General features: G+C 38.0%; 1 protein-coding gene across 1 annotated transcript in view; it reads right to left on the bottom strand.

The window, feature by feature from the left end:
• bcar3 (BCAR3 adaptor protein, NSP family member) overlaps positions 1–20,877 on the bottom strand; it is a 69,027-nt gene that overhangs the window by 15,798 nt on the left and 32,352 nt on the right. Inside the window, exon 5 of the mRNA XM_073476482.1 lies at positions 16,408–16,450. Within this exon, the coding sequence (XP_073332583.1) occupies positions 16,408–16,450 (43 nt within the window). The remainder of the gene's footprint in view (positions 1–16,407; positions 16,451–20,877) is intronic.

Here is a 20,877-nt window from a genome sequence, read left to right as displayed (position 1 = left end):
TGTTTACTCCGTTCATTAGTTAATTCCAGAAAATAGTATAAACCATTTACTTATACTTAATCTTTATTTACTTACTGAGTTCTGCTCTTCAAAGAGTCCTGCTATATTTTTATTAAAACATTGTGGGTTTTTTTTCATAATTGTTTTCCAGTGTCCATTTCTGTCTCTTTAAATATAGACAAAATAACATCTATTCAGTCAATGTACAAACTCTAATACTCCAAAATGTCATAACAAAGACTCAAGTGTTTTCAGTGATCTAAAAACAATGGTTATGTGTGTACAAAAGGTCAAAACGCAGAGAAAAAGCTACGTTTTGTGCATGAAACCCACCGAGCCATGGACTCTAGCATTTTAACCTCCACGGCGTAGCATCTGCACTACATAAGACACTCAGATAATGTAATAACAAAGCTGACATGCCATAAAAAATCATTTCCTTCTCTGCATTAAAGTGCTGCGGTTTTTAGACCATCATAAAACAAAGGGCATTGTTCAAATAGATTTCAACATTTTTCTTTGGATTACCTGGATTTTACACAAGAACAGAGAGGTTTTTTTTTTTAAAACTCTTGAAAGGTTTTTGTGTGTCTGGGTGGAGATGACATGTGAGTTCAAACCCAGGTCTTTCTGTTGACAATCCAGTCTGAGCAGGCGGTGACCAATCAGACGCAGCGGACTACTCTGTAAGCTGCTTGTCCTTTGAGTTTGGTGAAGTGAAGAGAAATAACCTTATAGCATTATAACTCTGATTCCTCGTCATCTCACACACTAACGTACACATGCACATACTGGTTGACATTATAATCCTCATCTTACCCAAATCCTCTGCAGACTGTATGGATGTGAGAGATGACACCCCTGACCCACAGCTGAAGTCCAACATCCATTTAATCTGACAGTGTGCTAGATGATAAATAACAAAAGAGCCTCACAGCTGGTGAAAGTGATATAACATGGGTAGAAGCTCAATTTAAATCAAGTTAACAGAAACCACAGCAGTATTTGTCCAGTAAGATATGTTTGTTGTTTTTGTTTGTTTTTGCAACAATTGCAAAAAAAATAATTACTTAAATCCACAATAAGCCTGTTATAGCATTGTCACATCATTTTCCAAGCATTTACTGCACTCTTTCAAGTTGCACAATGATGTGTCATTGCCCTTATGGTGCAGTGATACATTACTATTGGGGTGAAATCAAGGTTTGCAGCTTTGCAGCTTTTTTTTTTTTTTACTTTTAGTTTAGTTTTACAACCATTTGGTCTAATTTTTAGTCTTCATATCTAATTATCTTAAAATTAAAAGTGTGACCAACACAAAGTGTGACTAATTTGTTGAATTCACAACAGAAGAAAAAGTTTATTAAATAATGCTCAGTGAGGCTCCTTATTGAAGCTGATATATAGACCAGCCCTCAGCAAAATTAATATTTTCTATTTCTGTAGTTATTTAGTTTGCCAACATGTTAGGTGTTTTGCGTCTGTGGATCTTAAGGTTCTTGGTTGACTGTCAAAAGTGATCAAATGCACCTCACTGGCCTATATTTTCTCAAAAAGATTCTAACACTTGGTACTTGAAACGTCTGTGATAGATATTTCTGTGATAACAATGTAAAATGATAATGTTGAAACAATATCATGATGTAAAAGGGGTTTCTAGAAGTGATGAACGTACAGAAAAAAATCATCTAAATCTGCAGCTCCCCTCTTTATGGAGCTTTTCAAGTGAGTTTCAGCTCATTGTTTATTTGTCTGGCCATCTTTACTGTTTTTTACTGTCTCTTACTGCTCTAATAGCATCATTTTGGCTGCAACAGCCAGTTGTTTTCAATTAAAAACCCTCTGTATGTACTCAGCAGCAAACAGCAGACAGACATAGTTAGCAACTAGCTGGTGTACTGAAGCATTTTGCAGCTAAAGAGCAAGATATTTAAGAATAGTAGTAGAATATTGGATACAAACACAACTCCTAATGAGAGATGATGTTGCTCTGTAAATAAGGAACTGTTTGCTATAATCTTAAAAGGTTCACAACTTGTTTACGGTACATGGTCATCATCATCATCATCCTCATCCTCATCATCATTAAACTTCCAACAGTTTGGTCTGCTTTTATCTGAGATTTCCTCTTATCTCTATGTGTCTCCTCCTTTCAGTTGCTGTCTCCCCTCTCCTTGTGCCACTTGATGTTTCTTGCCATCTCTACCTCTGTGTTGTTTGCATCCATCTGGCTGTCAAATCAACTCATATGAAGTTTTGAAAAGTTGAAACATGAATGCAAACTGTCAGTGGAGCAGCCACAGAAAATACACCAAAGACAAAGGTAAAGAAAAACTCTGGGATGCTGCATAAATATTCAGCGGAAACTTTTCATTATCTCCACCTTTAGATACCTATTTTAATACTGAGGCAATTCTATGAAATTTTTCAGTTCAGTGCAGTCTGACACTAACTGGGGGTGGGACTCAGAGTTTCTGTCTCTTACATTTATTTCCATGGACAGCTGAGGAAGGCTGATACGTAAAAAGCTAATAACTCTCACAACACTCTTGTTTTTCTCATTTTTCTTTCTTGATTTCGTTATCTTGGCTCCATAATCACAAGGTCCCACCTTTCCTGTTTACTCATAACTAAATAGATGCTTCTTCCTGTGTTTAGACCAGGAGGCATCTGACTGGTCAGTCTGGGACATCTACAGAGGGTTCATCATTAGTGCCATCTCTGAGATACTGCTGTATAGTGGGTATGTATGTGTGTGTCAGTCTCTCCACTAAATCTAGGATTTGATTTGGTTGTTTTTTGGGACCAGGGTCTCCCCTTGTTGACTGTTTTTACATTTTCTACATTTTTTTATTTAAACACTTGAAAAGCAGGTGTGAGGCCAGGAGGATGTTGATTTAAATTCCCAGACATGTAGAAGACCACTGCCAAAGGATGAGAGAGAAGCACACACTTTTCCAAATATATGATTCCCAAAACAGTCCTTGACCCTGCCTCGACAGCTGTGCAGGAAACAAATTTAACCTAAACTATCCATTCAAATCGTTTTTCTGAATAAACCTGAGGTAGGAACAAGCCACACAGCTACAAAAGCATGTCTCATTTAATACTTAGGCATTGTTGTTCATAAGCTTTAGAAAAATGTAAAAGGCATTATCATCTAGGAACCAACTATGCAAGCTCCCTCTAGTGGTACTCAGAGGAATCCCAGAAATATTTTTTGAAACTGAAAGTTAATTTAAAAAACACATAATACTGCTGAATTTTGAATAAAATACTTCAACAGAGTAGTTGTCTGTCTTAAAATATTTATGTCACTGTCAAATATTTGCATGTGCATCCATGATTAATTCCGAGCTAATCTCAAACTGTGATGGCAAGAAAGTAAACTGAGGTACAATGAAAGGTTCTAAAAACACTACAAATGTTGCTCCAAACGGACACTATCAGGAAAACTATCAGGATCAGGCTAGTGGCCACTAGCACTCAGTGACGTTCATAGCACCTGCTAACATTAGCAGCAAATGGCGCATAAGAGTAAGGACATAAGACTCAACAACAGTCATAACGGCGTTACTTGGGGAGTCTAATATTTTCTGAGGTGATACACCGTATAAAAGTTTCAGAAACCCTGATCTAGTTTGTTAGGTAGTGAGAACACTATATGGCCAAGAGCATGCAGACACCCTGAGTTTTTCCACATTTTTTAAAAGTTTGGTGGACAGGCTTGACTGGACTGACTGCAGAGAGCCCTGACCTCAATCCAATCCAACACCTTTGTGGTGAACTGGAATGCCAACTGCGAGCCAAATCTAATAGCGTGGCTGACCTCATTAATGCTCTTGTGAATGGGAGCAAATCCCTTCAGCACAGGTTCCAAAATCTGGTGGAAAGCCTTCACAAAAGAGTGGAGGCTGCTGTAGCTGCATATTGATACATATGATTTTGGAATTACATGTTCAACAAGCATATATAGGTGTTCAGATGTTCATGGTTCAACACACTTTATGTAATTAACAAGGCTGAATCAGATCTGGTTGTTTCTGGACATGGAGCAACTACTGAGCCTGGGAGATGAAGTTTGCTGTAGCTTTAGGTTTAGAGATTTATTTGAGATTTGGCACCAAAGAAAATGATGAAAATAAAAAAATAATGGAAAGGATTTACTCACAAAAGCTGTCCTAAAGGAAAGTTGGTGGGTTATTGACTGAAAGTGCTTGATGTGCTAAGAGCATGCTCTCAGTAAATTCATTTTCATCATACAAAAAGAGAAAAAGAAGCTTATATTGCAACAGAAGACAGTACAGTTTATTTGTGTGTTACAGATATGTCCCACTGGGAACATATGTAATCTGCATGTATACATTTACTGTGCTGCTAAGCTTTGGATAAATATGACATACTGTACAACATATATACATTCTGCTAAATCTCCTATGCTCTGTCTGTTGATAACTCTTATACTATGGTTAGATTTTTTAACCAGGTCAACAGAGTCTTTCACGACTGAGAATATAAGTTAGTTTTGAGACACAAAAACAAGAAGCTGGCTCTCTTTGGTTAAATGGCATCCTCCCAAACAGACATATGGAGGAGAAAAGGGAAAAGAGAATGGAATAAAACCCCGGGCTCTTTGGAATCAAAAGTACAGACATGGGGAAGACACAGATAGAGAGATAAAGAGATGAAGGATGGTGGAGAGGCAGCGCTCGAGGGAAGCAATTGTTGAGAGCAATTGTAGAGCAGGAGAGGATGATAGGAAAGCAGCACGGGTGGTACACTGATAACACATGCAGATGACAAGTTCAAGTCCCATCAGAGACACCCATTATAACAGAGTGACACTCTCCGTAAAAGAACCAATACCACACCCATACTCGCTGACAGCCCCAGTGACAGTGAGCCTTTGAGGACTTCGGTGGTTTATGTGAATTGTATGAAGTTTACACGCTGATCATGAGAAAGGAGGAAAAAGTTTGCTCTGAATTCATTGTTTTGAAAATGCTCACACACACGGTTTGTTTATTTGTCCTGGAACTAGATGTTCAAATGTCTATTTTTCTGAGAACTTTAAGTGCTTTTCATCCAATTCATAATGTTCATTAAAGTGAATATATGTATATGATTGAAAGCTCCAGAACAGCTACTTGATGGGTCTTGTGTTGCTGCTAGGAGATAAATCCTCATTTTTTTCTGTTATCCACAACATTAATAGTCTTCAATTTTCTTCCCATTTGTTTGGCAATCAGGTTGTGTTCTGACAATGTTTTAGTCTAATTGGTGCATTTTTACATTTTAGTTCTGATATTGCTTCCTTTATTAATGTCTCTGAATGGGAATTCAAATTAGGAGTGTCACGATTCCATTCTCAATCGAAAATCCATCGAAATGAGCTTTCAGTTTCGATTCTCAAATCAAAAGTAGGATTGGAGATTCTACGAGTATTTTTTTCTCTCCACCCCTGCCTTCTTGCGCACGTTGTAATAAAGAAATAAATAACACCTCAAAGACGACACAGCTAACTTACCTGTAGCTTCACTACCACACAATTACCCTGCGTGCACTAAGACAATCAGCCGAATGTTACTGGAGGTACCTCCGATAGTGTCAGAGATGTTGGGTTTATTTTCTTTTTCAGAGATCCTTTATTGATTTGTTTCCAAAGAGGGTTTGCCCGGGACAGATTTGAGAAAACAGAGTTTGTAACAAACTGAATTAATATCTTTTGTTACTTATTGCTGAATCACTGAAGGATGGCATTTTTGTTGAACTCTGAAATCTTTATTTTTGTTGAATTTTATTTGAACTTGCCAAACCTAAACGGCAAAAAAGCCAGCAGGATAAAACCAAGCTGTTTTTGTAAAAATAAATAAATAAATAAATAAATCAAGAAGAAGAATTTAAAAATGTAAATGACATTCAAATCCAGATGTGGTAGTCTAACAATACCATAGCCTTAAGTGATAAAAAAAAAAGTTTAAATCTAAAATCAAATTGAATTGTGAACTTAGAAGCAAAAGTCAAATCAAAATGTGAATTTAGAGAATCAACACCCCAAGTGTTGTCTGCCTATGAAATTGTAAAACACATCCACACTGGCAACTGCATATCTACATATCTTCTCTAGACTGCGTGACTCATGAGTGTGACAACAGTGTCTTTTCCTGCTTTTATGCTTATTAGCAGATCGCAAACTTTAACGGTGCAAACCTCCACCTACTGTATCAGAATGAGTAGATGCTACGCTTGTTAAGTCAATGATAGTAAAAATTCCTATTATGGATTTATTATTAATTGTGCATCCTAAATATTTAACTTTGAATGATGCCAGCAATGGTTACAGTGAAAGCTAACAGGCCTCCAAAATAAATAAACAAATCAAAACTACTAAACTCTCAACTGCAGATTGCATTTCATCTTTTTCACTGCGGATGAGATTTGATCACCTAAAACAGACCCTATCAACATCTTGCATGTGTTTCCCTTTTCCCAGGTGCAGTCTACGTTGTAACAGCAGATGTAAATGTGGTCCAGGAGACTCAAAACTGATCACCTCCTGGCTGATCCAGAGGGACAAACCACGTCACCTCAGCCCGCTGCACCGCCGCTTGCTCCATCCAATCAAGTTAATAGCATTCATACATTTCACTGACGTCATAAAGAAGACAAACTATCACAAGTTGGTAATTTATCACCCTCATGAGGACTATCACCCTTGTCCTGGTACCTCTCCGTCTGTCTCACCCTTGCCTTCACACACTGCCTTGTCTGTCTGCCACAACTAGTTATGGATGAACCCAGCTATATATCTCACACTCACACACAGTCACACAGTCGGTCATTTATGAGAGCGTCTGGTCTGAGTAATAAAAGCCCAGTGTTCAGCTCACAGAGAGAGTGAGGGAAAGAGGAGGACTATTCAGTGTGATTAGATTTTGCTCAGGCTGGAAGTGTTACCATGCACTTTTTAGATTGTTTTCCACTGTGCAGCGAAGGGTTATTTCTCTTTAATAATACCTTTTAATAATGTCTCCCTGTGGACAACAGCCAAGAGGAGCACTTAAAAGTACACAAATCTCCGAAGTGCTAAACAAAAAGTGTAAAACTCTAAAAACACACAATAAAATATGCTAAAGCAAAAAAAAGGCATGACATCATACATAACAAAAGGCTGCAGCAAACAAGAGTCAAACACAACTACAAACACTGACATTGACCGTCAATACCTGCACACATCCTCACACACACTCTCCCCTTTCTCTCACCTTTGCAGTGATGACAGAGTTCTTGTGGTAGAAGCAACACAGAGCTGCTGTCAGGGTCTTGAGGTTGCATCGCTCCGACATGCTTGTTAACTTTACTCAACTGGGTGACCGACTGTGTCTTCCAACACTTTACTTCAGCTGTAAATACCGTCTCCAATCAGCTTGACGGCACACCAACTTGATTGGCTTTAAAAACTGACAAGTCCATTAACGATTCCCTTTTGCCTCTTCCAGGAAAAAACTTCCATCACAGAGTTAGAAAAACTAAAGTGGAGTGAACAATCTGCAGCGTAGTCAGCTATGGTGTGAATGAACTAGAATACATCAGAATCTGCAGCCTGTAGCGTCACGTCCTTACATCCCCATCAGGATGACTACTGGATCTATCACTCTGTCATCTCTGTCTCTCTCCTCCACAGTCTCCTGCAGAGTGAACCCTCCACTGCTCACTCAGCTCTGGAGGTCCTTTCTCATACTGTTTCCCCCCTTTTGCCCCGCCCCAAGCTCCATATATGGCTTAAAGAAAGACTCATGTGATTTGATGTGAGCCAATGATGTGTGGACTGACAGGGAGTGGCCCAGAGGCAAAGTCTCTCTCTTGCTCTGGCTGAAAACACATGGATGATGGATGGAAGAATATATACAGTACTTAGACACATAGATGATGGTACATATTGTGCATCAACCACAGGGATGTATATTATCTCACACACACTAAACATCCCTCTGTGTTACTTTTGCTTTGCTTTCGTTAACAACAAAATGTCAGAAAATAGTTAAAACTGCCAAACACTGATATATTCAATTTGTTTGTTTTGTCCAACCAACAGTCCAGAACCAAAAGATATTCAATTAACTATCATGAAAACTAAGAAAACCAGCTTCTATTCCAGTGAATTTCAGGCGTTTTAAGTTAAAAAATGATCATTAATCAATGGCCAAATTATTTCCTGTCCTGACTAGCGGTGTCACAATTCTTCAAATTCATGATTAGATTTAACTTTCCATCACAAGGTCATGATTCGATTCAATTTTGATTTTTTATACAGAAATGAGGTGTATTTTACAACAACAGCTTGATTTTGCCTGGTGGCTTTTTGCAGGTTAGGATTTGGAAAGTTCAAACAATACTCACCAAAAATAAAGATTCCCGAGTTCAAGGAAAAATTATTTGAAAAAAAAGAAAAATTTGTTTTGTTACAAAGTCAGGTTTCTCAAATTTGTCCCATGTAAGATCTATTCCCAAACAACTCAACAGATAAGAAGAGTCTGAAAAAGAAAAGTACAACTTCCAGTAGGTGCAAGTGTAGAGAAATAAATACTGGGAGAATCACCAATTCTGCATTTGATTTTGAATCGAAATCAGGACACGCTTTTTCCTAACTTTTTCCTCATTTCATCCCTGTCTTTGATTTTGGCAAGTGCAGTGTAGAAACTCCACATTTTTTGTAGTAAATTATACACATTTCCATCTGCAAGGGTGGTTGTTTAACAATTAAGACAACAAATCCCATGATCCCACTAGTCTTTTGTTTTCATTGTTTTGACTGATGGACCCGTAACAGCGAAATTAACATTCTGTAGAATTCTGTAAGAGGTGGTGTTTTCTTCTGCTGTTCATCCATGCTTCTTTCACTGCTCTCCCAGAACTACTTAGTAGTTAATTACAAAACAAACTAAAAACAGAAAATACATCACTTCCTGTGTTGGCAAGATTTTTTGTCTGGAAATAGCTACCAGACACTGACAACAAGCATGTAAAAACATTTAATGGCAGGGGGCTGTAGGTTCAGTCACTGTTGTGTACTGAAAAGAATCTATAATACTGCTGCATGAGTGTCTAGACAAGTGAGGAGTGCACTAGGTGTGTGTATGTGTGTGTGTCCTGCAAAGTGACGCTGATAAATAGCTGGCCGTTGTGTTACTTAATGACCGTTGAGCAATTACACCCACACACAAGTTAAGTGCCACAACTTTCCCACCAATTCACACACACACACACACACACACACACACACACACACACACACACAGAAGTATTTCCGACACACACACATTCACATGGGTACTGAGAACAAATGGACACAACAACACGTATACAGACCATATAGAAGTGTGTATATACAAACACAGAAAGGGACAGAAAACAAGCATGTACCTATATACAGTACAGACACAGTCATGAATACACATGAGCAGCTACATACATCAACAAAGACATAAGCAGCGACCAGTTAAAGGAATATTCTGCCGCAGGAAATGTAGCCACTAATTACAGTGTGAACTCTCGGAGGATCCACGAAGGAAATACATGTAGAACGTTCCCTGGGGCACCACACAGCGGCACACACACTCACACACACACTACTTTCAACCACAGCAGCCACAAATCACCAGCTTGGCTAAATGTCCACCTTAAAATACACACATCCGTCGCTTAAGGAATGCTTTGGAAAAACAACGAGGGACAGAAATCATCGTGCTGACGTTCTATGTTTTCTATTTCTATCTAATTGTTGTTTCTGTCAAATGGAATAAGGAGAGCGGAGCTGTTTCAGCAACTTTAGCAAGTTATGGGAAAAAACCGGGGGATTCAAAATGTTGTTATGTAAAATGGTAAAACTGTTTTAAATAGGGCTGGGCAATAAATCAGCATTATATTGTTATTGTGATATGAGACTATATAGTGTCTTACATTTTGGATATCGTTATATTATGATTTGACATAAGTGTTGTCTTTTCCTGGTTTTAAAGGTTGCATTCAAGTACAGTACTGTAATTTTCTGAACTTACCAGACAGTTCTACTTGTTCTAATACCCATATTACTGGTGATTATTTATCAAAATTCTCATTGTGTTAATATTTTGTGAAAGCACCAATAGTCATCCATACAATATTATCACAATATTAACACAGAGGTGTTTGGTCACAAATATCGTGATTTTTGATTTTGTCACCCACAGTGATTTTTATTTTGATTTCAAAATATTGACATATATGTTTTCTTGCGATATAGCCAAAAAATATTGAGATATTATTTTAAGGCCATATTGCAAGCCCTCGTCATAAACACGTAGTATTATTTTTGATAAACCCTTTATGTTTATATGTCGAACCACCTACCTATTCTAAGTCCAATATTCACTCTCTTTTAGCTCTTTTTTGCTCTCTACCAACTCCTAAGGGAAATATCTGGCTCCTTAGCTGCTAAATGTTCCACTATGTTCTCCAGCTAGTTACCTACTGTGTCTGTCTGCTGTTTGGTGCTGAACAGGTAGTATACAGTGGTTTTTTTTTTTAGTTTTTTAGTTTTTTTTAAGAGATCTTAGCCATGGCCATGAGCGGTAAAAGTGAATAAAAATAGTAAAGTTGTGGGCTGGACAGCAGAAGACTCTTGTTGCATTGTTTTCATTTTGTCAACCGTAACATTGTCATTATAAAAATATCAGCTATAGCCATTTTAAGTTTGATGTTCGTGCTCAACAAACAAAGCTAGAATTTGAAGACTTTGGAACATTTACACTAAAGTTGGTGGCACCAGAGGAAAATACAGAGGATCACCAAAGTCATCAGGGTTCATCCTCTGGGGACCATTGGTACCACATTTTAACAGCATTATTGGTATTTTCAGTGCAGACTAAAGTGATGGAATGACTGATGGACATAGTAGCAATGTATGAAAATCAAAGTTAGTTACTTCTCTCTATTTTTCAAAACACAGTTAAAAACAATGGATATGAGAACTCTTTACACTGACATGTTTTCTTCCAGTCTTCATGCTATGCTATCAAAATCAAGTAAACATTCTACATGTAGGAGCTTAAAATACATCATTGGATTTCCTGACACTGGCTAGAAGTTTGGTTGACAGGAATGGAATTTTTATAGTTAATCAATAGTATGAAATCAGCCACAGTCTTGGCATCAGTGTCCTTCTGTACCAAGTTAGGCAGCTTACAGTGAAAACATGTCAGTGACAATGCTGTTCACACTCCTGGATGAGTCCGGATGTGTGTGTTTGTGCTTGTAATGGGTCATCGATCAGTATAGGACTGTGATCTTAGTGACGGTCATATTGATTCATGCAACGTGATGCCTACACTGTGTGTGCCCCGTAAAGCATCAATAACAATGTGTGCAGTCAGTGGGTACAATATATTTCATGTGGCTCCAGAGAAAGCAAATCCACAAGTTCAGTGTTTTCAGCCTCAAAGTCAGCTAAAATAGAGTACTGAAGGTGATAGTATAAAGTCAACACTGCATCTGAAAATGATTTCTAAAAAGTATTTTTAACTTAAGTGTACAGAAAATACAAAAACCTTTCATGACAGGGAAGATGAACCTATGGAAGCCCTGAGAGGCAAGTGAGATTTTTCTGGTGCTCCAAGTTCTAAAATGTTTTTTTTTTTTTTCATGTGTGTAACGGAGTGAAAATAAAATAAAAATAATTCATAAAGATTTTTTTTTTTCATGTGTGAAAGCACCCTCAAGGCTTCCATATGAACTCAAAATGGCTCTGAGGAACTTCTGTGTTGTGCTAGAAGCTGGTCGTTAGTTATGTTAGCGGACTCCATTTCTTAACTAACGTTAGCTACTGTTGCTCTCTGTTAGCGGAGCGGAGAGCGGCACCGAGACGAGGCACTCGAGAACTTGCATTAAGTCATATCCTTTGCAAATCTGATTCGAGTCCTTCACAAAGAAATTCACAGTCCAGCAGTATTAAACAACTTAAACAAATCACCCACAGGCTTGTATAGACAACCAAGAGAGACGAGGAAGGTCTCATTTTTCACGTCATGTTACAGTCCACTCACATATGGGCAATAAAAAAGTGAACACATGTAAATTGCTGCAAATTGTTACATGCATATATATATATATATATATACATATATATATATATATATATATATATATATATATATATATATATATACACACACTGTAAATGTCATATAAAATTATCCTCTTTTACAACGCAAAAAAGTATTGGCTGGTACTAAAACTAGGAAAAAACATATCAAGAATGTGCATTTTTTCAAATTTTGTTTTTGGTTTGATACACACCTACATTGTAGATATTATTCTTATAAAAATGTCTAGAAATATAAACTGCTCCTGCGCTGTGGAAGGCAATTGTCACCAAATCAAAAGACACAAGTCATGATTTATTAAAAGCATGTCAACATTCCTAAAACTTTAACATAGTTGATAACGAGACACGTGAGTAACATGTTTAACACTGAGTCATAATCTATAGAGTCTGACCCAAATCTAAACACTGTTCATTACCCAGAGTGACTCTGTCCTCTGTTCTAAACAGGGTTAGTATACAGTACACAATAAAGGAAAGTGGCTATCCGTGGATTCTTGGACTCTCGTTGGCACATTTTTTAAGATTGAAACTGAATTCAGCAGTGCTAAACACTGATTTGAAATTGAGGACACTTTCATTTTGCCCGAACACAAGTGTGCATTATTTTGATGCCTGAGACAAATTCAAAACAATACAAATTTCTCCTAAAACACAGTCAAGTTGCCACTGGGGTGACTGAAGACTCATCAGAATATCATTGTTCATCTACTGTAGCTGCTGTTGGGTCGCTGGCCAGCTGCCTGCTCTGCACGTAGGCTAACAAACTGAATGATTGATTGGCTGTCCAGACAGACACACCCTGAGGTTGACTAGTCGAGCTGAATGGTTGGTGAGCAGGGTGACCAGCTGTTTGGCTGTTTGCCTGATTGCTATTTGAAGTCATGCTGGCTCGCTGACAGACTGGTATGATGATCGTGATGAATGTCACACTGCCGTTTGGCTGACTGACTCCTGATCCATTTACAGTTCTGGGGTCTGACAGTGTCATATTGTAGTACTTTAATTTGACCAGTAGAGTGTACCAGAGTGTATCTTTATCTATAAGCACTAGTCTCGCACTTGAAGACACACTGTCAATCCTTTTAGAGATTAATTAATTAATGCCTTGATTGAATAAGTAAACATTTCAACTGATGTTTTATTCACTAAACTATGAATGTGTATGTGTGTATACTGTAAAGTGTCATCCACTTTGAGAGTTGAAAACTATTGCAACCTGAGACCACACACACACATATATGCACAGAGCATTACTGTCTCTTAAAGCTCTCTCATGAGGGCAGAGCGACTTGATGTTTTCAAGTCAAAGACAGAGTGGAGATGAAAGAAAAAGAGCAAAAGAGGGAGAGTCTTTTAGAAAAGGCTGAGTCAAAGAAGAGTTTTGTGGGAATAGTCTCTCTTTCTTTCTTTCTTTCTTTCTTTCTTTCTTCACATTCAGTCAATTAGTTAAAAGTTAAAAGAATTTGAAATGTTCATGTGTTCATGCAGAATCTTGTTGCTGATAGTAGGAAGCTGATTCAGAAAATAGGTTTTCAGGGCCTTTAAGACCTTAAGACTTACAATAAAGACCTTTGGCTCAACAAACCCTTCTCTGTAACATTTCCTAATTCCCTGCAGAGACTAGATTCTGCCTGTTTTCAATCTGGTTAAATTTCCCAACATTATACCAAGTCTAGCTACATGAGCCCCACTTCACTGCATGTATTTTTTACCGGTGAGTGTGAAGATGTGAGTAGCTAAAAGAACATGTATGTGCATGTGTTAACCTGACTAGTATAGTTATAGAGATGCAACAATTAGTTGATTGAGAGAAAATGTATCTTTTTCAAGCATAAATGTTCTAAATGTAAGAATTTGCTGCTTTTTTGTTGTCATTTATGATATCAAACAAGAAATTTGGAGTTTGTAGCTATTGGTTTGACAAAATAAGCTATTTCACTTTGGCATCTGGGAAATTTTGATAGTTTATAAACTAAACTATCAATTAGTTAATTACTGTCCTTTTCTGAACACCCTAATATCTGGTGACATTTTAGTATGTACATTTATTTTCTAAATGTTTTGTGTCTGTGCTGTGAATCCTACATTAACGTTCCTCTGCAGCCTTTACTGTATTATTGTACTTTTCTTCATGTCTACTCTAACTTTTTGTTTTAATTTCAGTATGTATGGTGCGATTGTTCTCCACAGACACTTCCTGCCCTGCATGCATCCATCCTACACACTTGTACTGCACATAATCGATGGCCTCATGGCACTAAACAATGCAAGGGTCACTGCACTGTTAATGTACTTTTGACCTTCCTCCTGGATATGACACAGAGCACCTGTACAGTCTGTACATGTGTGCGTGCATCAACATATGTGTTTTCCTGCACAGTGGAAATGCAAACACACCTGGAGTACCAGCGCTGACAGCTACACTTTCACATATACTGTATTATATAATACCTAGGATACAGAAGCTCCATTTGCGGTCAGCACACACACTCACACACACTGTTGACACTTGCACACAACGCTAATTTGACCAAATAAAACTACCCACAAGTACTGTTTGTGTATGTGTGCGTGTGCAGATTTGAGTGTGTGTGTATGGTTGGCTACCACATGTGCGACCTGCTCTCGTGGGAAGAACTGAGTTTGCTTTTCAGACTGAGGTGTTAGCATCCAAACATATGAGCTAATAGACAGAGGAAAGGGGTGATGGATGGGAAAGAGAGTGGGATGGATGGTTGGGGGGATGGGGAGGAGAAGAGATAAGGTGTTAAAGAGAGAAAAAACCCATGGTAAAGAAATGGGGAAGCGCTGTTTCATTACATATTTGTAGCTAGGACTGCTACTGCACTTAAATCTTATAATGTAATGTCATTTTGTTAGATTGTCGCTGATATCTGATATTTTCCAACTCCTTTTGGTTGATTGCTGATGCAGATACTGATATATGCACATATTTTAGTACACCTGATTGCAGAAAACATCAAGTCTCTCCCGCTGTGGAATTAACATGTTATTATGCCTCTACTCTTATTGTGATGGCCTAGATGAAGTCATAAAATGCTAAAGAAAGAGAAAACTACTTAGGGAATGTTTAGCATTGCATGCACATAATTAAAGCAGCATCTTATTGCCATGTCATATTGGCAGAAATTTTCATTTTGGCCCGATGGTGATATTCCATTTTAAATCCTAAACAGCAGATACTGATGATGTGCCAATATGATCATGAATCCCTTATTTTTAGAAAGAAAATAAAAATAAAACATTTGAAATAAGAAAGATTCTCTTAGATCAGTGTTAACACAAAAAGCTCAAGAATTAGGCTAAATGCAGTATTAAATAACGCAATCATGAATTAAACCTGGAATATCTGATTGAAGACTCAAGGTTGTGCAAAATGTTTTGATTGAATTCAAGAAGTGTTTAGATTTGGTACCTGGCCTTTGCTGTGCATGTGTTTAATGCCCCACAGAAGCTGTGCAGGGTAAGTGTAATAGGGACATAGACAGAAGGAGATAGAAACATAGACAGTAAAGCATATCATATGTCAGCTAAATGATATTGTGATAACAGAATGATCACCCCTCAGTCATCACCTCTCTTTGACTGAAGAAAGCTGGGACTCAGGTGGTGTTTATGTGAATATGATTTACAGCAGTGTGACAGCAAACACACAGTGGCAGATATATGATTTAGAGGTGTGTTATTCTTGTAGCCCAGGGCCAATTGGATTAACTTCTCTTATGAGTGATGTTTACATTGCAGCCAGCAGAAACAGGTGAATATAATTTCATATCAAGCTTAAGGCAATTAAAGACGCCGATGGTGATGGATTCAATCAATTTTCAAGATTTTTAATAAACATTTTAAATGTTATGTAACCCAGTAAATCTTTAAGAAGAGCTTGTGGTACTGTAGGCACCATCAATATTCCTTCCTACATAAAGAGCAGATTTGCTCTCACAACTTCATGGACAATTTACTAAATCAGTTTGAACTTAATGGCTGTGTTGCACATAACAGTTTGCTTATGTGTGTTTGTGCATCTTATATCTTTGTACCGTACATCCAGTCCCAGAGATACTTTAAGTGCAACTACTGAAAGTGAATGCAATGTTTTATGTATACATGTCCGCAGAGTGATACGAAAAAGTCAATTTCTGTGCAACATAAATCCTTCTTTCTGTGCACAGTCCCACAAGCAACATATCTTCAAAAAAAAACATATTCACAGTTAGCAGCTGTAGCAGTTTTGTTGTTCCTACCTTAACATAGTCCACCGTTGCGTCTAGGCCGGCAGCGGGCTCTCTGGGGAACACAGACAAAGACAAGGTCCGGTTTAGTGAACACATCTTCCTACTGGACCCAAACTGCTGCGTGTCACTCTTCAGTTACTGCTGAGTTGGTCGTGTTAATTCCAGGTGGGTCCTTGACTGGTGCTGATGCTGTTTCTTTAGGGACTCAGACACTGCTCAGCTTTTTTAGGAGATGATACAGTTCAGTAGATGTTTGGCAATTTTTTTTAAAGGTTTACATAGATGTCACTTGTCCAAACAAGCATCCATGTTAGCCATATGCTAGACCAAGAAGTACAGCTGCACTGTAAAGCTGGCATACAGAGGTAAGTGTAATCGTAATGCTGTCCCAAGTGTCCCGAGTTCCTCTGAAAGAAAAAAGTCAAGTAAAACCAAACCTCACACTGAGCTGCTTTAAATCAGAGTCTTTCTCTGTCTCATTCACTGTCTGTCTGTCTCTCACTCTTTCTTTCTTTCTCTCTCTCACTCAGTGGTAAACATGTTCACTCACTGCCTGCCTGACTTGGCCTCCCTCCCTCCCTCACTTTCTCTCTCTCCTCCCCCACCATAACACACATCACAGCCACACGCCTACCACTGAGAGTCCACTGACAAATTCACAGAGAGGTTAGAGCACACAAACAGCAACAGCAGCATTTTTTTTTCAATTTCTTGCTTTTTGGTTTTTCTCATATTTCTTCATTTATCCAAAAACCACATCAGACAGGAGATTGACAAATTCTATATATGTTTCCTTGACTCTCTCTCTTGAAGTTCTCTAAGCTGTTTTTATAGTGTTTATTAAAGATCAGAGAAAACAATTTCATGCATCGTCTCTTGTTTGTTTTACCCAGCCTTAGAAGGTCTTCATATAGCTTTCCCTCCAGAACATCTCACTAATGTAAACTCTATTATTTCTATTGCTTTCTATCTTTGCCTTCAGTATTGGTACATCAGGGTATTAATGTGGTACAGAGTCTCTCTCTACAGGAAGCTTACAGCCAGGGGCTCAGCAAAAGAGGTAATTAGCTGAAATCCTCAACTACGTTAGCAAGGTTGGTAGTTTAAATCCCTTAAGCCTACACTGGTGTTCCCACGGGAATATTAGCACAGTCCATTACTTACCAAACTAAATATGTTTAGCTCTAAGCCCTCTCAATTTAATATGGGCACAAATAATGAGTGGGATTTAGTTATGTAACTAAACAGAAGCCTCCATTCACAACAATGTATAGTCATTATTCATAGAAGGTGGAGTGCGCAGAACTCTCCATCACACTCAGCATCTACTGCAGAGCAATAGAGGATTCCGATCCTGTGTCAAGTCTACAGATCTCTAATCCAACATATCCTGACATCTACCCCACAGTATATGAACAAAAATCTACACTGAGCTGTCATCGCAACAGAGGGCACATCAGTTGTTGTTGCCTCAGCAACTGTATCCGATGGTAGCAGGAACACAGTGAAATACTGATCATCAAGGTTGACTGTTATTGCTTTATTATAGTATTAACTTCTGTGAGTGTTTTCTATATTAACAATAGAAAGTTGAGTGCTCAACAGTAGGCCTGTCACAATAATTATCGACTTAACTTACATATGTTATCTTATCAATTTATCGATGTATGTAAATGGCTTAGTTCATTTATGCTGAACTCAATATTGCATTTTTTTGTTTACAGAAAAATGTGATCAATTCATTATAAGGGCCATAACTGATGATTATTATTATTAAGCAGTCCCCTGATCTAGAATTGGACTCCTCTAACAGTGTTGGACTGAGAGACAGTTTATAAACAAATGGTCAAAATCAATGCAACAGAACCAGTGATATTACCTTCTTCGTTACAACCATTGTACTTTGTCGAAATCTGGCGCCTACTTAGCCACTGAGTGACATCACTGGAGGCAATTTATCAGATTGCATGCAGCTTCCTCTGGAGCCACAAAAGGCTACATTTCAGTGGCAAAAATTGTACTTTTTTACTTTACTTGTCACTCCATTTATCGGACAGCTGTAGTCACTAGTTACATTTCAAGACTTTATGCACAAACAATGATAACAAAACATCATGGTTTGAGTGTAAAATATATCAAACTACCCAGAACAGCATATAAAATACTTCAGGTCAACTCCACCTTTACAAACTATAGTAGTAAAATGTTAATTACACATGAATGCATCAGTAGTAACAATAATATAACATATAACAGTACTGGGCTCATTTTTCGACATTATGAGTACTGTTGATACTGTAGGTATATTTTACTTATAATACTTGTACATGACTAATATTTTCATTGCAGGACTTTTACTAGTTGTAAACACCTGGTTCACAGTCTCATTTCTGTTATAAATGCACATCATGGTAAAGAAGCATACATATCCTTAGATGAAAAGAAGGAGGAGTATTGAGGAAGAGGAATGCAGGAAATTTCTGTGTTCTCAAATGTAACTAAATTCAGATGTTCATTTTGATACTGACCACTCATTTTATTCGTACGTGTTGCTTCGTTGGAGACAGTGGTTTACTGGACCTCTGATTGGCCCCAAACCGTCACCACAGCAACCACCTGCCCCCCGTAACCCTGTCCTGGCTCACTAGTCTGAGGTGGGAGCGATGAGAATCGCCACATACCAGACAACACCCATATAAACCCTTCTGTAGTTGAAAGTGCTACAACTGAGGGAAATTCCCTTTTCTACTCAGGGAGGTCAAAGGTCAGGCACACAGACAGAGTGGGAGCCCTGGAGCTGATAGAAATAGAGTAAACCCAGGTGAAGGATGGTCTCTCCACCCTGCATCTTGATGGATGTTTTCCATCTTAATTCATCCCTGATAAGGTTTACTAAGCCTGACTGTAAATGAGCTGAAACAAAGTATGGTGAGAGTAAGAAGGCCAGGCATTCCAGACTACACAAGCTGACCACAGCTAACTTGGCCTTTTTCTGCCCATACTGCTGAAACAGCATCAGACAGTGGATTTTTCTGCATCTACAACCACAAAAGTGACCTGCAGCACAGACAAGAGACGGAGCAACGAAGACTGGAAGCGAGTGAGAGGAAAAAAATAACACGAGTGGGGAGGGGAGAAGCAGGCAACATTTGCCACAGTCTTTTTCTGGCTACTGTTGTTCTTTGCTCTTCACCACACAATACTCAGCACGACCACAACTGGTTTCACTGACGGACTACACCATATTTTTGTGTGTGGGAGAGAGTGAGAGAGAAGGACATAAAAGTGACGGACAGGCAGTAGGAAGAGTTCAGAGCAGCATGTAGAATCTACAGGCAGCCTACAGAGGTCAGTATGTTTTCAGAATAAAGATCAGCAGCTTCAGTGCAAAGTTAATAGCTGTGTTTCCTATCCACAACTCTAACTACTGTATATACACTAACCATTATAGTATACTGTTTCGGCAGTTGGTATGTAACAAATGAAATAAATACACAAAATTAATGTAAAGCATTAAATGTACAGTACTTAAATGGCATTATATAAGACAAGCACATCAATCAGTCTAAGTTTGGAAAGCAAACAAATAGAAAGTAAAACTAGATTCTTGTTTGTTTTCCAAAATGTTCCTGGAGCCATCGCACCACTTTCTAGAGATGTGTCCAAATTCCATAATAGATCCTAATTCTAGGGTTTTGACTATGACAGGACTCCACAAAGAAGTGACAAAAATATATTCAAAAAAAATATATTCAAAATGTCAGTATGAGTACTTAAACTGCAAAAAATTAAAACTACTCTCGGAACATCTTACTGTAGCAAGCAAAAGAAGGTTTTTATTAAAAATTGCTGTCAACACTTTACACTTTACTGTCTATGAAGTTTAATTGGTAGTGTCTTTTCAAAGACACAGTTTCATTCATGTTAGTCGGAGTTAGCAAGTCTTTTCTTGTTTGTTCTAAATGATAAAATGATACCGTTATTGACAATGATAATGTGTGTTTTGTATACAAACTGCAATAAATATATTTTATGACAATAATACTTGTACTGTGTACACGTTAGTATGTCATTTGAAATTGGGATGCAGCACAGGTGTGAGTGGCTCCTTTTTCCCTCTCTGCATCTCATTGTGGGACAATAGCTTCCAACAATAGCACAAGCCACTACAAAAAAACCTTGTTAGAACTAAGAGTGTTGTAGGAATTTTAGGCGCATCAGGTGACTCTCAAATCCGGTACCGATGTCAGGTTCTTACTTTCCACTACAGGTTTCATATACAAGGCAAAACGTTTTTCCAGTGCTTATCTTATTGACATTTTTAAATATTTCACTACAGCAAAAATTGAAATGTTTGCTTTAAATGGAAAATATATATACATTTTTTTACTAGATGTGAGTCTGATGAGACCCCATACCTTTTCATCTCACACCTGCCTTCTTATTTGCAAAATTAAGTCATCCCTCTATCACAACCTG

This window comes from Pagrus major, chromosome 11 (assembly GCF_040436345.1).
Source record: "Pagrus major chromosome 11, Pma_NU_1.0".
NCBI lineage: Eukaryota > Metazoa > Chordata > Actinopteri > Spariformes > Sparidae > Pagrus > Pagrus major.
The sequence above is the reverse complement of the archived record's forward strand: the minus strand, read 5'-3'. Positions and strand labels throughout refer to the sequence as shown.